Raw genomic sequence first — 14,682 nt, forward strand, 5'->3', positions numbered from 1 at the left:
AAAGATCTGCCCAGCCACTTGATGGAAGCAGGGCCATGTTCTGTTTATTGGGCACGTCACCAGTGCCTAGCATCATGCCTAGAATGAAATTCCCAATAGAGCTTGTAGACCCGATGGAAGTACTGGAATCGTGACTGCAGCATGAATGCACACCAAGCTCATCTTGCCAAACAAATGTTAGTGGTTGTATAAGAAATAGAAAAAGGAAATGACTGTTCTGTCTGTGGCCATGGGCAAGATGGATTGGAAAAGAGGAAGAGGACCAGGATCTAGAACCGAATTTAAAACATTCCAGCAATAATTTTCTCACCACTGAACACTTGGCACTTAGGGCTTAATGATGGGGTGTGTTTAAGGGCTTGGATTTAGGGGACAGGTGACTAGGTGTCACTTCCTAGTGGAATAAGGATGAGTCACCTAGCTTTCCTAAGTCCTCCCTTCTTCATCTGTGAAATGGGGATAGCAGCAGTTTCCACCCTACATAGTTTCTATGGGAATTAAATAAGATAATGCATATTGAAAGCAATCAGTGGGCATGGTTATTGTTATCAAGTCCAAACTGGTCCCAACATTGCATTTTTTTGTCCTTGGCACAAACAGTTGGCCTTTGAGTATCACAAATTCTTTGTTCAGCCACCCTACTTGGCTGGATCTCTCTGATTCTGTCAGAGACAATTTGTTTGCTACATCTCAGAGAAATGGGGGTCAGCATCTGCAATTTGATTTCTGAAGCTCAAGTTCTCATGTCCTTATAGGAATCGTAGGCCAAGGTTGGTAGACCCAGATAGTTTAATCCTAAGGAAGCACTGCTCTCTTCCCCTTGGCTGAAATATGCCAGATGACCCCTTGGGTAAATTTGTTTCACTGTGCGCTATGTAAACATTAAAAGAACACAGTCATCTTTTTGCCTAATTTCTTGTTTTATTTTTCTCTTGATACACACTAGCCATCCGTACAAATAACCCACACTGGTCACCGACCTTGGAATTAAGGTCACTTGACTTTATCCTAATCCGGAAGATAAAATTTCAGAGAATGAAACAAATGAAAATATTTTCAAGGCATCTACTTCCTAAAGTAGGTGGAATCCCAGAGTCAGGTAGAATATTGGGTTTGAGGAAGAAAGAAGAGGAGTAAGTTCTTTCCACCAATGATGATACAATTAGGAATGAGATTTAAAATATTTAACAACCAATGGGACACAAGACCAAACAATCAGAATGAATGGTTTGTAGGGCTGGAGCAAGGTCATGATGACATCTGCTGGGCCAGGTCTTCACTCTTTATTTAATGGATCTGAGAGGCTCCCAGAAGGGCTAAGGTGGGTGCAGTGGTGGTGGGGAGTTGGTGAAAGACTTGGGCCAGACATTGTTTATTAAGACACAGGGAAGTATTTTAACAACCAGTACGGTGCTATGGACACATTCTGGCTATTAGTCATGTTCATACTACAACCTCTATCACCTGCCCAATCCTTACTCAACCCCAAACACAGTCAGGGTCACTCATTCCCATCCTGCCTTAAGGCTCCAGCCCACTTCTCTCTTCCATTTATGTCTCAGGCTGTAGTGGCAAGGAGGAAGAATACAGAAAAAGGAACTGGGAGAAGGTCAGGAGTAGGGAAGAGAGTAAGAGAACTCCAACACCTTCTGAACCCATATCTGAGGGAGGGTGCAGCATTAAATCTAGGACTGCAGTTGCAGAAGTGATGACTGGGTCCTGTTTCTAAGTTTTAGAAGTAGAGTGGTGCCCCAAAAGAAAAGAATCCCCATCCTTACAGATTCCATATTTTACTTGGGGGGAGACAGGAGATAAGAAAAGTATGAGTTAACAGGTACAAAGGCCAGGAGATTGGGAATGCTTACTGGTTGGTTGTGGTTTGAGGATTTTCATGTAGTGGCTGGAGCACGTGGGGCTGCCTGGTCATTAAGCTTCTCATGTAGTCCCAGGGTCTCTTTGTGGGGTTCTGTTCCCTGGTCTAGCATGGTGGTCTTGGGGTCCAAAGGAAAGAAAATGACAGAAGCTACAGCCTCAGAAGTCATGCAGTATCTCTTGACTACATTCTGTTCATTAAGGCAGCCACAATGCCTGCCCAGGTTCAAGGGAGAAGGCATAGACCCTGGCTCTGACTGGAAGAGTGTCTCTGTTGGACATTGTGGGCTAAGCACAGTGTCTCACACCTGTAACCCCAGCACTTTGAGAGGCCAAGGTGGGAGGATCGCTTGAGTCCGGGAGTTCAAGACCAGCCTGGGCAACACACTTAGACTCCATTTCTACAAAAAATAAAAAATTAACCAGTTATGATGGCACATGTCTGTAGTCCCAGCTACTTGGGAGGTTGGGGTGGGAAGGTCACTTGAGTCCTAGAATTTAAGGCTACAATGAGCTATGACCGCATCGCTGTACTCCAGCCTGAGCAAGAGAACAAGACCCTCTCTCTCTTAAGAAAAAAAAGGCTGGGCGCGGTGGCTCAAGCCTGTAATCCCAGTACTTTGGGAGGCCAAGGTGGTTGGATCACGAGGTCAAGAGATCGAGACCATCCTGGTCAACATGGTGAAACCTCGTCTCTACTAAAGATACAAAAATTAGCTGAGCATGGTAGCACATGCCTGTAGTCCCAGCTACTCAGGAGGCTGAGGCAGGAGAATTGCCTGTACCCAGGAGTGAAACTCTGTCTCAATTAAAAAAATAAATAAATAAATTTTAAAAAAGAGTGGAATTTGCCTTGTTCTAGATCACATACTGACCTGATGCTATTTGGCTTCATATATTTTAATTATTATTAAGAATTTGAGCTATCTATGTAGTTTTGTCTTAGGGATCTCTAAGATACATAAAATCCATTAAAAAATATAAATAAAAATAACTTTGTTAGAGGGTTGTGAAGATCTCTAACAGGAAACAGCTAAGCCTTATGAGAGACTAGAAACTGAAAGCAAGGCCTCTGCTTGTTTTCTTACCTTCTTTTTTTCTCCTCAAATGTCTGTTTTATTCTTCTTTGCCTACACGGTGGTAGAAAAGGACCACACTAGGCTGGGTGTGATGGCTCACACACCCAGCACTTTGGTAGGCCAAGGTGGGTGGAACCTTTAGTGAACAACCTTTAGTGAAAGGTCCTGAGACCAGGACCTTTATGGGCAACATGGTGAAACCCCATCTCTACTAAAAATGCAAAAATTAACCAGGTGTGATGGCAGGTGCCTGTAATCCCAGTTATTTGGGAGGCTGAGGCAGGAGAACTGCTTAAACTTGGCAGGAGGCTGTAATGAGCTAAGGTCATGCCACTGCACTCCAGCCTGGGCAACAGAGTGATATTCTGTCTCAAAAACAAAAATAAACAAACAACAACAACAAACAACAAGAAAAAAAACCAAAAAACAAAAAAAGAACGGGACCACTCTAGGAAGATCTGTATATTCTCTGTTGAGGGACTCAGGACTGACTCCTTGGAGTACCCTAAGGAGAGGGAATCCAATTGGCTTGGTTCAGGGTGGGGAACTTACCTCTGGTCCAATCAGCTGTGGCCAGCTGTGGCTAATACCCAATCAGAAGGTTCTTCTAATAACAAATAGTTAAAAGAAGTAAAATGCATGCGAGGGTTTTCATTTCCAAATTAAACTGCAGTCATTTTTGATCATGTGGTTACTCTTATTTTCCCTGATCCTTCTTGAAACACTTGTTCTAAAACAAGTGTCAGCAAACTATTGGAGCCTGGGCTACTGCTTATTTTTGTAAATAAAGTTTTATTAGACCACAGCCACACCCATTCACTTGATCCAGATCATCCTGTAAAGCCTATAATATTTCCTGTTTGGCCCTTTATAGAGAAAGTTTGCTGACTCTTCTCTGGAATTCAGTTCACTTCTATTTCTAAATTATTGTTGTGCTTTATGCATATGGCTTCTATTTTCCTTTAATCAGTATAGGGAATGTTGTTTAGGGCAGGACAAGGCACTGGGAAACTTCACATATCCCTGTTTATTGATTTTTAAAACTATCTGTACAGATGCAATAGTATTTCCTAAGATGTGGAGCACATGGCATTGCTGATTTGCAAGATTTCAGTTGCTACTTGAGATTGTTTTAGGTGCTATGTAGTTGTGCTGTTAAATCAAATTAAATCACATTAGGATAAGGTTATTCTCTGTGTCTTCTTTTACTCTTTCTAATTCCTTGAACAAGAAAATCTCATTTGATGGCAATATGCTCTCTAACAACTTTCTAATATAATTTTTTCCTTTAACAAGGAGAAGATGCAGAGCCTGACTCAGAACCCTCAGCAGCCAGCAGTATATAGCTAGAATTTACTGGCGCCGCTTTGCTTTTATTTATTTTTATGCTTATCTTCCATTTATGACTTGTGATACTGGCTTGCCATTAATAGTGGTGATATAAAGTTTCCTTTTCAAATTTAGTTAAGTTGAAATGTGACTCGATTTTTAAAATGCTAAGCAAATGACAGTTTAGGTGGCAGGAAGAAATGTGAAAAAAGGGATATGAATGATTGAAGTGTGGAAAAGCCTGCGCTACAGTAACTGACATAGTTAAAAAGCAGCCCTGGTGCCCAGAGGAGGGAGTGTCGGATTTGATCTAAGTGGATCCTCGAGATTAGAGGAGGAGATAACATCCTAGCGGAATCTCAGATTTTCAAAGCAGCACAAGAGCATGGAAGGACGTCATAGACAATGGGAGTCGAATGTTTAAAGAAAAAAAAACAGGATGTGGTCACAGAATTGTTTGGCTTTCAAGAGCCACTGAAGAGCTTTTAGCATTCAAGTGGTACGGTCAGAGCTGCAGTTTTAGAACAACCATTATCCGAAGCAAGTTAATCTCTCTGAACCTCACTGTGTTCATCTATAAAATGGGGATAATTGATACAGATGTAGGATGTCCACCCCTGTTCCTGGTGCAGGGCGAAATTCCCAGCCATTCTGCCCTGTCTCTCTACCAAGGGGAAGGCTAAGATATCCTATCTAGGGCCCCTCGTTCTCTACTTTTGGTTGGGGAAGGGGGAGGTAGTTGCAGATATTCAGGATGGTTGGATGGTGACTTGACCAGTGGTGATGGGTCAGGATGGGTGTATTAGTCCATTTTCATGCTGCTGATAAAGATATACCTAAGACTGGGTAATTTATGAAAAAGCGATTTAATGGACTCGTAGTTCCACATGTCTGGGGAGGCCTCACAATCATGGTGGAAGGCAAAAGGTGTGTCTTACATGGCAGGAGACGAGAGAGAACGAGAGCCAAGTGAAAGGGGAAAACCCTTATGAAATGATCTGATATCATGAGACTTATTCGCTACCATGAGAACAGTATGGAGGAAAGCGCTCCCACGATTCACTTATCTCCCACCATCCCTCCCACGACAAGTGGGAATTATGGGAGCTACAATTCAAGATGAGATTTGGGTGTGGACACAGCCAAACCATGTCAGAGGGTGTCCACAGTCAAGGATAGCTCAGCACCAAGCCCTTTCTACTGGCCTCTGGAATTTTGCAGCTGAAAATTCTTCTTCCTTCCACCTCCGATCCCTCTGCTCACTTGTCTTCCAGCTAAGTCATCTCCCTGCTTCCTCCCTGCACTTGTCCCAGTATCAGCTGTCTCTGGAATCTGAGAGCAGGAAGCCCCTGCCACACCTTAGGAAAGTGGCTCCCTTGAGTCATTGTTTCTGTGTTAGTAAGGATTGGGGAAGGAAAATACAGCCATTGGGTACCAGGGAGAGAACAGAGAGAGGCAGGAAATAAAATTAAGATGCCTATCGTAGCACTCTGAGCCCTGCCTTGCCATGCACGTAAGCCGGCAGGTCTGCAGGAGCCACTCAGACTGACAGCTCTTTTTTTTGAGACAGAGTCTCTGTTACCTAGGCTGGAATGCAGTGGCGTGATCTCAGCTCACTGTAACCTCCACCTCCTAGGTTCAAGCAATTGTCCTGCCTCGGCCTCCCAAGTAGCTGGGACTACAGGCGCATGCCACCATGGCTGTCTAATTTGTATTTTTAGTAGAGACAGGGATTCATCATATTGGCCAGGCTAGTCTGGAATTCCTGACCTCATGATCCACCTGCCTCAGCCTCCCAAAGTGCTGGGATTACAGGTGTGAGCCATCACACCTGGCCAGGTCTTCTTTTTTTATTGTGGTGCTATGGAAGAAAGAGGTTAGTAAGAGTCCTCTTGCTGTGGCAGTGCGTGTCAGGGACCCTCTTTCTAAGGTGTCCCAAATCCCTGGATCTGCCCGGCCTCTGCCACTCCGGCTGTGATGAGAGAGAAGATGGTGAGGACAGGAGATAGGAACACTGTGAGCTGACAAGCTCAGCCTGGAAGCTTCAGTGAATGGATGCATGATCTGGAATCTTCGTTGCATGAGTTTAGCCAGACCTTTTGATGCTGGAATAAGAGCTGAGTGGAGTGTGCAGAGCTGCCTTCCTGCTGCTAAGCCTGTTCTGTGTGTCACCCCTTCTAGCCTTATGTCTCCAGTGCATCCTCTGGTCCTCCAGCTGAGTTGGGTGTTGCATCTAATTTCCTCAATCGCCTAAACTCAGGCCCTAATTAGTCCCCTTACCCTCTTGAGTCTTGATTTTCTGCAATGTGGGATTCACAGTGGCACCTACCTCCTAGGATCTTATGCAATACAAACGAATAACAATAAGTGAAAACCTGAGTTGTTTGGTCTGTAAAAAAGTGCTCAGAAATGTAGTGATGATTAACATTGTTGCCTGCAAAATATCTGACGCAGTGCCTGCAGTGAATACTTCAATCTGATTGTTTCTTCCTCCAGGAAGCCTTCCTAGAAGCCCTCAAACCAGGTTAAGACTCTTTAAAATGTGGTTCTGCCTTGTGCTTCCTACAAGGCTTCTTGAGAGAACCGGCTGGTCATTGTTCTCTCTGGCATAATCACAACCAAAGAAGAATGTTCCCCCTGGTTGAAGGAGTAGGAGAGGGGGTGACATGCAGAAAATACAGACGTGTCTGTGAACCACACTGGTTAACTGGCCCTGAATATGACCACAGTGCAACTCAAAGAAGGAAGCCCTAAGACAACAGGAGAGGCTGTTAAAATATTACATTAATCATCTCTGTAATTAATTTGCAAAATCTTTTTTCTTCTCTGGAGTTAAGGGTCAGAGAACCTGCCTGTTTGTTGATTGCTGTATCCCCAGTGCTTAGCAGATTCTTAGTGAACATTAAATACTTGAATTAATAAAGGGACGAGTGCCCTAATTTCAGTTATATCAGTCATGCACTCATTCCCTCATTCAACAAACATATATTGAACATGTACTATGAGCCGCGAGCTATTGCAGGCTCTTGGGTTACACCAGTAAACCAAACCACCAAAGATGCTTGCCCTCATGGGACTTACCTTCGAGCTAGGCATTGATGCATTGACTGTTACCCCGGAGGGACCAAAATACAATCATCCCTCCTGGAACCATCCTCTCTTGACTGAGTCCAGCTATTCAAGGTGTGAGGTCAGGGCTAGATGCAGAAGCTCACCCCTGTCATCTTAGCATTTTGGAAAGTCAGGGCAGGTGGATTGCTTGAGGCCAGGATACCAGCCTGGGAAACATAGTGAGACCTTGTCTCTACAAAAAATAAAAAATAATTGTCTGGGCCTGGTGGCACTTACCTCTAGCCCTAGCTACTCAGGAGTCTGAGGCAGGAGGATTGCTGAGCCCAGGAGTTCGAGTCTGCCGTGAACTATGAGCATGCTACTATCCTGTAGGCTGCATTGAGTCATGATCACGCTACTGCAATCTGGGCTGGGCAGCAGAGAAAAACCCTATGTCTGAAATATAAAATTGTGAAGTCAATGGAAAGCACTGTCTGTTGTTTCAGAGTCAACAGAGGGCACCTATGCAAAGCTAAGAGTGGCCATGAATGAACACCAGCTGCTCATAACTAGCCCCCAGCCTCCTTCCAACTGCTCTGACACACTTGCTCTCTTTCCCAGGTCATGCTCTCAGAGCGAAAAGGCACAGATGAGCTCTATGCTGTGAAGATCCTGAAGAAGGACGTCGTAATCCAAGATGATGACGTGGAGTGCACCATGGTGGAGAAGCGGGTGCTGGCCCTGCCCGGGAAGCCGCCCTTCCTGACCCAGCTCCACTCCTGCTTCCAGACTATGGTAACTTGTCCCATGGCCCTGGGTATTCCACCTCCAGGGTTTCACCAGGCTTTGGCCAAAGCTATCCCAGTAGTGCCCACCACAGAGATACCTGCACCCTTCCCATTCTAGACACAGAAAGATGTGAGGCCCAGGGAGGTCAGCTGAGAGTTCTGAGGTTGCCACTGAGAAGTGCTGTCCCCTGAGGCAGATGCTGTCTCAACTCAGATAAAGGAACTCAGGCAATTGGTTTTATAATCAGCAGAGCGGGGCCTTTCTCTGACAGCAAGGGGTAACTTGGGGACAGGAGCTGGGTGAAAAGGTTCACAGCTTGTGGCTCTAGATGGTTTCATTTAGCCCTCCAGTCCTTTGGATAAATGCACGAGTACATCTTTGCAGGCTGCCTGAGGTCTTTGCATGGGCCTCCTTGGAGGGAGGTTGTTGTCTGAGAACACAGCCTTTGGGGACTCTCAGGGAAGGTACACAGTGTCCTGGGAAGGAGCTAGTGAGCTCAGAGCCATGGCTGCCATGGTGGGAAGGGAGCATTTGTCCATTTTCTGCTCTTGACTGTGATTTCAACCTCATCTGCAAGAGCAAGAGTCCCTGCTTTAAGTAACCTCTTACCTTTTCCCTGTTCAAATTAGACCTTGGCTTCCATACCCAAGGATGGAGAGGCTGGAGCCCAAATGCAAAGAGGTACAAAGTTAATTGATGCCTTCTGGGCTTCTTAGGGCCAATGTCCTGGTGACTTAAGATGTTTTGGGGACTTTTCAAGATTAATTTTGACTCTATCCAATTCTCAATTTACTGAGTAGAGCGACTGATTTTAGAACCCAACCCGTGTATGAGATGGGACACTATTGTATTTTGCATCTAATTTGATGTCTTTAGAGATTTCCCTCTCTCTTTAATATTTTTATTTTATCTGTTCTTGTATCTGCAGCCCAGGATATGTGATACATATCCTGGGCTATGTGACCTGTAGCATTTTCACAGTCTGGGTTTCACTGACTGGTCAGTCTTGGGCACCTCAACATGCTTCCTCTGTCTTCTGTATTTCCTGCATTTGGAAGCTGGTTCTGGAGGCTTGGTCAGACTCAGCTAGGATCTCTTTGGCAAGACCATAGATGGCATGTTTTTTCATCCGAAGGCATATAATAACTGGTTGTCTCAGTGATGTTGGCAGCCACTGACGCTGGGTACCTAGATCTGTTAATTCATTAGGGATTGTAAAATGGTAATACCCTATCATTTATTTTTCATCTACTAGTGGGAATGCTTTTATTAAGAAGGGCCTCCCTTCATCTATTACTTGGTTCCCTGGTGGTATAGTTCATGTGAAAAGGGCAGGATAAATGCTTGATTCTTTCCCTTTAGTTAATGGTTCTCAAGATAATAAACTGGTTCACTGTCGTGCTCTAAGGGTGGCAAAAGTTGGCTTTTTTTTTTAGATGAGTTCTGGCTCTGTCTCCGCAACTATAGTGCAGTGGCATGATCATGGCTCACTGAAGCCTCGATCTCCCATGCTCAAGTGATCCTCCCACCTCAACCTCCCTAGTAGCTGGGACTACAGGCACATGCCACCACACCCAGCTAATTTTTGTACTTTTAGTAGAGACTGGGTTTCACTGTGTTACCCAGGCTGGTCTTGAATTCCTGGACTCAAGTGATTTACCTGTTTTGGCCTCCCAAAGTGCTGGGATTACGGGCATGAATCACCATGCCCTGCCAAAGTTGGCTTTTAAAATAAAATGTTTTGAGTAGAAAAAGAGAAACAATAGAAAGAAAAATATTAAGTGAATGATAATTTACATCATGCAGTAGAGACTTGGCAAAGACCAGGAAGGGGGTACACATAACTTTACTATTTGAAATCTCTAGTCTTGTCTCTATCACCACTTGAAAACCTTTAGGCCTTAAATGGGAGATTTAAGTCCTAAAGATTTTCAAGTGGTGATAGAGACAAAGCTGGGATTGAAACCTCTAAGCTCCCCTACTTCCCTATCTTCTCCCTTTTCCATTGGTTATCCCCAAATGGATTCATTGACATCACCAGGCAAAGGACAGACTCCGCCCAGCAAATCAACTAAGAAAGGGACCTTGTTCCCAGCAAAGAGGCTGAGCAGCAGCAGTTTCCCTTTTCTGTTGGAAATGATGGGAGTGGGAGAAATTAATCATGGGTGACTAATGTTTATTGTAGTGTCTTTGTGGTTTCCTGTTTTCAAAGTGATAAAATAGAGTCGATTTGAGATTATTCTTTTAATATTGAACCATCTCACTCACATGTATTTCAATATGCTTTCTGGAATTAGAGAATGGGGGCTGTGTGTACATGGAAATTTTGTAGAACTCTGGATCCCCTCCAGGTATTGTCCTGTGCCAGGGAAGAGAGACTGAGAACCGTGAGAGCCTAGAACACAAGAGCTCAGTGGGTTTGGATCATGCATGGTGATGTGGTTTGGCTGTGTCTCCACCCATATCTCATCTTGTAGTTCCCATAATCCCCGTGTGTTGTGGGAGGGACCCAGTGGGACGTAACTGAATCATGGGGATGGTTACCTCCATGCTGTTTTTATGATAGTGACTGAGTTCTCACGAGAGCTGATGGTTTTAAAAGGGACTTTCACCCCACTTTGCTCTGTGCTTCTCCTTGCTGCCACCATATGAAGGACATATTTGCTTCTCCTTCTGTCCTGATTGTAAGTTTCCTGAGGCCTCCCCAGGTATGTTGATGGAGAGTCAATGAAACCTCTTTCCTTTATAAATTACCCAGTCTCAGGTCCGTCTTTATTAGCAGTGTGAGAATGGACTAATGCACTTGGGAATGAAGGCCCCCATGTTGGAGATCAATGTGGAATCTCCTATCTGGCAAGGCCAAGGGTGGAACAGATTGCTTTCTCACTCGCTGAGGGTCAGATGAAGTCATTAACCTATCTCTAGGAACTGTATCAATTGAAAGAAAAAAGTGCTTGGGGAGACGCACTTACTGCAAGCAGGAGACCCTGGGATGCCATATGCAGTCGGCTGAGGGAAGAGCAGATCCCCTTCCATCTCACCTGCACCCTGCGCATATGCTCATTGAGTGAAATGCTCCAATTTAAATTATTTTTTCTCACTTCTTTTTGGGCTAAGCACATATATTTTAATGTTGCATAAATTAAATTTATTTTCAAAGACTTATAATAATGCCTACTATATGTGAGGCACAAGGCAAACAATTTTAAGTCTTATGACAACTTAGATAGGTCCTGTCATCATTCCAATTGTGTAGACGAGGGGACTGAGGTCACACAGCTAGTACATTTCAGGGCCAGGATTTGAACCCAGGTAGTCTGGCTTTAAGGAGCTTTGCATTTAACTGCTATGCTCTGAGATCTTTTTGGTGTAGACCAGAGGACTGAGGCCACACAACTAGTACATTTCAGGGTCAGGATTGAACCCAGGCAGTCTGGCGTTAAGGAACTTTGCATTTAACTGCTACACTCTGAGATATTTTTTTAAAGAAATAAGATGTATATGTATATGTATATGTATGTGTATGTGTATGTGTATGTGTATGTGTATGTGTATGTGTATGTGTATATATATGTATATGTATGTATATGTGTGTATGTATATGTATGTATATGCATATGTATATGTATGTATATGTATATGTATGTATATGTATGTGTATGTGTATATGTATGTATATGTATGTATATGCATATGTATATGTATGTATATGTATATGTATATGTATATGTATATGCATATGTATTTAGAGACAAGGTCTGGCTCTGTGGCCCAGGCTTTAGTTGCTTGAGTACAATAGTACAGTCATAGCTCACTGTAGCCTTGGACTCCTGGGCTCAGGAGATCCTGCCGCCTCAGCCTCCCTAGTAGCTAGGACTACAAGCATGTACCACCATGCCCAGTTAATTTTTAAAAATATTTTGTAGAGACAGGGTCTTGTTATATTACCCAGGCTGGTCTTAAACTCCTAGATTCAAGCAATCCTCCCACTTCAGCCTCCCAAAGTGCTGGGATTACAAGTATGAGCCACCATGCCCAGCCTGAGGTCTTTTGAGTGTAGATTACCCAAAGGCCACTCCACACGATACCCCTGGGTTGGAATCTTCCCCTGCCAGCCTATCTCCAGACTCCACTAGGAGCCTGTGCTCTAATCTAGCCATGGTCACCTCTCACCTGTTCAGTGAAGCTACACTACCTCCACCTCTTAGCTTTCGTATCTCTGCATGAAACTTGGTGTTCCATCTGAGCTTCTACCATGCATGGGTCTTCAACAACGTTGTTTCATTCCAGCCTCACAAAAATCTTGCAATGAAAGGGATTACCTACGGTCCCATTTTGCAGGTGAAAGGATTAAGGGTCAGGTCGCATGGTAGTTCTCCTTGACACAGCACTGGGTCACTGGCCCATTGAGCTCAGAGCCCAGCCTTTTGTTAGTACATCACGTTGAGTTGCCACCAAAATGGCCTTAACCATGATGACATAAACAAGAACAAAAAGCAGCAGCTAGCAGTAAAAGCTGAGCACTGTACTCTGCACCCTCCTGACACCTCTACTGAATAGGTATCTACAGATAAGAATACTGACAGAGAGGTTAAGTAACTCATGCACTGTCACACAGCTGCCAAGTGGTGGAGGTAAGATTTGCTCTGCAAGACTCCAGAACCCCAAACCTGGAAGCCTTTGCTAACCTACCTGTGCCTTAACTTCACATTTCTGGTTTTTGGTTTATAGAATATTTTCATTTCACAGCCAGGTGCAGTGGCTCACACCTGTAACCCCAGCATTTTGGAAGGCCTAGGTAAGTGGATTGCTTGAATCCAGGAGTTCAAGACCAGCCTGGGCAACATGGCAAAATCCTGTCTCCACAAAAAATTAGCTGGAAATAGTGCACATACCTGTAGTCCCAGCTACCTGGGAGGCTGAGGTGGGTGGATCAACTGAGCCTGGGAGGTAGAGGCTGCAGTGCACCGTGATTGAGTCACTGCATTCCAGCCTGAGCAACAAAGTGAGACCCTGCCGCTAAAAAATAAAATAAAATATTAAATCTTTTCACTTTTACGATCACATCTAATCTTCACAGAAACACTATAAGTATTATAGTCCACATTTCTACTCAATGGAAACTGACCCCCAGACAGATGAAATTGCCTGAGTTCCACAATTGGTAAGTGGAAGCCCCAGGATTTGAGCTCAGGTTTTCTAATAGCCCTTTGGGTGTTTTTTTCTTCTACTATGAAATAGTCACCCTGCTTATCCTACAGGGATATTCCAAGGATTAGATAGGATTTTATCCATGGGAGTGATTATTAAAATTTAGGGAGCACTGCATATACATGAGGCAAACTATTGTTATCATGGCTAAAGTGAGCAGGAAGGTGACACCTCTTTCTGAGGATGTCCTTGCAAATGGTCATCTGGCTCCCACTCATTTTCTAGCATTGCGTGGGTTGGATCTGCAGAGCAGGGCTTCAGAGGAGGCAGTGGAGCTGGAATAGGTGGTATTCCTAAAAGGGCATTACTGCCTGTATACAGAGGGTGCTAAAGCTTATTGATTATTTCAACGAAGATGTATTCATTGAAATAATTGTATCAGGCCCCAGTTTATCACCATGATGGTGTATGAAACAGATCAAGTCCCTGTTCCCTTGGAATTTACATTCTCTTGGGGGAGACTGATAATAAACTATAATAACGACACAAAGTAAAGAGGATGGAGATGGATGGATTGGGGCAGAGAGATGCTGTTTTTGATAGGATCATCAAGGAAGGTCTCTCTGATAAGGATGACAATTTGAGCAGAGACCAGGGCAAACAAGGGATTGGGGCATGTGGCTCTCTGGGGACAGAGTGTTCCAGACAGCAGCAAGAGTGAGTGTGAATGCCCGTGGCGTGCGCATGCTCTGTGTGTTTGAGGAACAATGAGGACGTCGGTGTCGCCCCGGTGGATTGTCATTTTGTATTTTGTGATCTAGAATTCTTTTTGAATCAGCTACCTTTAAAAAAAGAGAGAAATCCAATATAACATGCTATAAATGTGATGTTTTTCTTGCTAAAGACTTAGAATTTTGAAGATAAAGGATTCTTAATAGAATTTTTAAAAAAATCTCAAAAGTAGTCAAAATACTGGATAAAAGTGAAAGAGACCACCAGTAATGTACAAAACCATTTTTTTTAAAAATCAATTTTAAAATGATGCAAATTTAATTTTTAAAAACTTATTTTAAAAAGCAAAGTTACATCAGAAATATTCTTATATTGGAATAAAAATATCTTTCAAACATATGCACAGTATGATGTTAACAGAAAATGTAGGATATTAAATCCTATTTAAGATATTATTTTAAGTGTGTTAAAATTGAATATTCACATGGAAAAGAATCAGAAGGGGGCATAAACAAATCAAAATATTGATTTGGTTTGGGGAGGGGTCTGTGGGTAAGTGCCTTCTTTTTGAACTTACGTTATTTCAGAAGTAGCTATAATATAGCTGTTTAAGTTTTTTTTTTTAGTGTACCACAAGATGGCAAAGCTAATACCCAAATAGATGCAGAAGCTCCCAGAA

General features: G+C 43.5%; 1 protein-coding gene and 1 long non-coding RNA gene across 3 annotated transcripts in view; one reads left to right on the plus strand and one right to left on the minus strand.

Moving 5' to 3' along the window:
• The window catches only part of PRKCB (protein kinase C beta), a 389,607-nt gene that overhangs the window by 312,535 nt on the left and 62,390 nt on the right, over window positions 1–14,682 (plus strand). For both annotated transcript variants that reach the window (XM_002756001.6, XM_035267200.3), the window contains exon 10: window positions 7,953–8,126. In XM_002756001.6, the coding sequence (XP_002756047.1) occupies window positions 7,953–8,126 (174 nt within the window). The remainder of the gene's footprint in view (window positions 1–7,952; window positions 8,127–14,682) is intronic.
• LOC118146213 (uncharacterized) overlaps window positions 1–14,682 on the minus strand; it is a 104,156-nt gene that overhangs the window by 70,758 nt on the left and 18,716 nt on the right. The gene's annotated exons all lie outside the window — the stretch shown is intronic.

Source organism: Callithrix jacchus, chromosome 12 (assembly GCF_049354715.1).
Source record: "Callithrix jacchus isolate 240 chromosome 12, calJac240_pri, whole genome shotgun sequence".
NCBI lineage: Eukaryota > Metazoa > Chordata > Mammalia > Primates > Cebidae > Callithrix > Callithrix jacchus.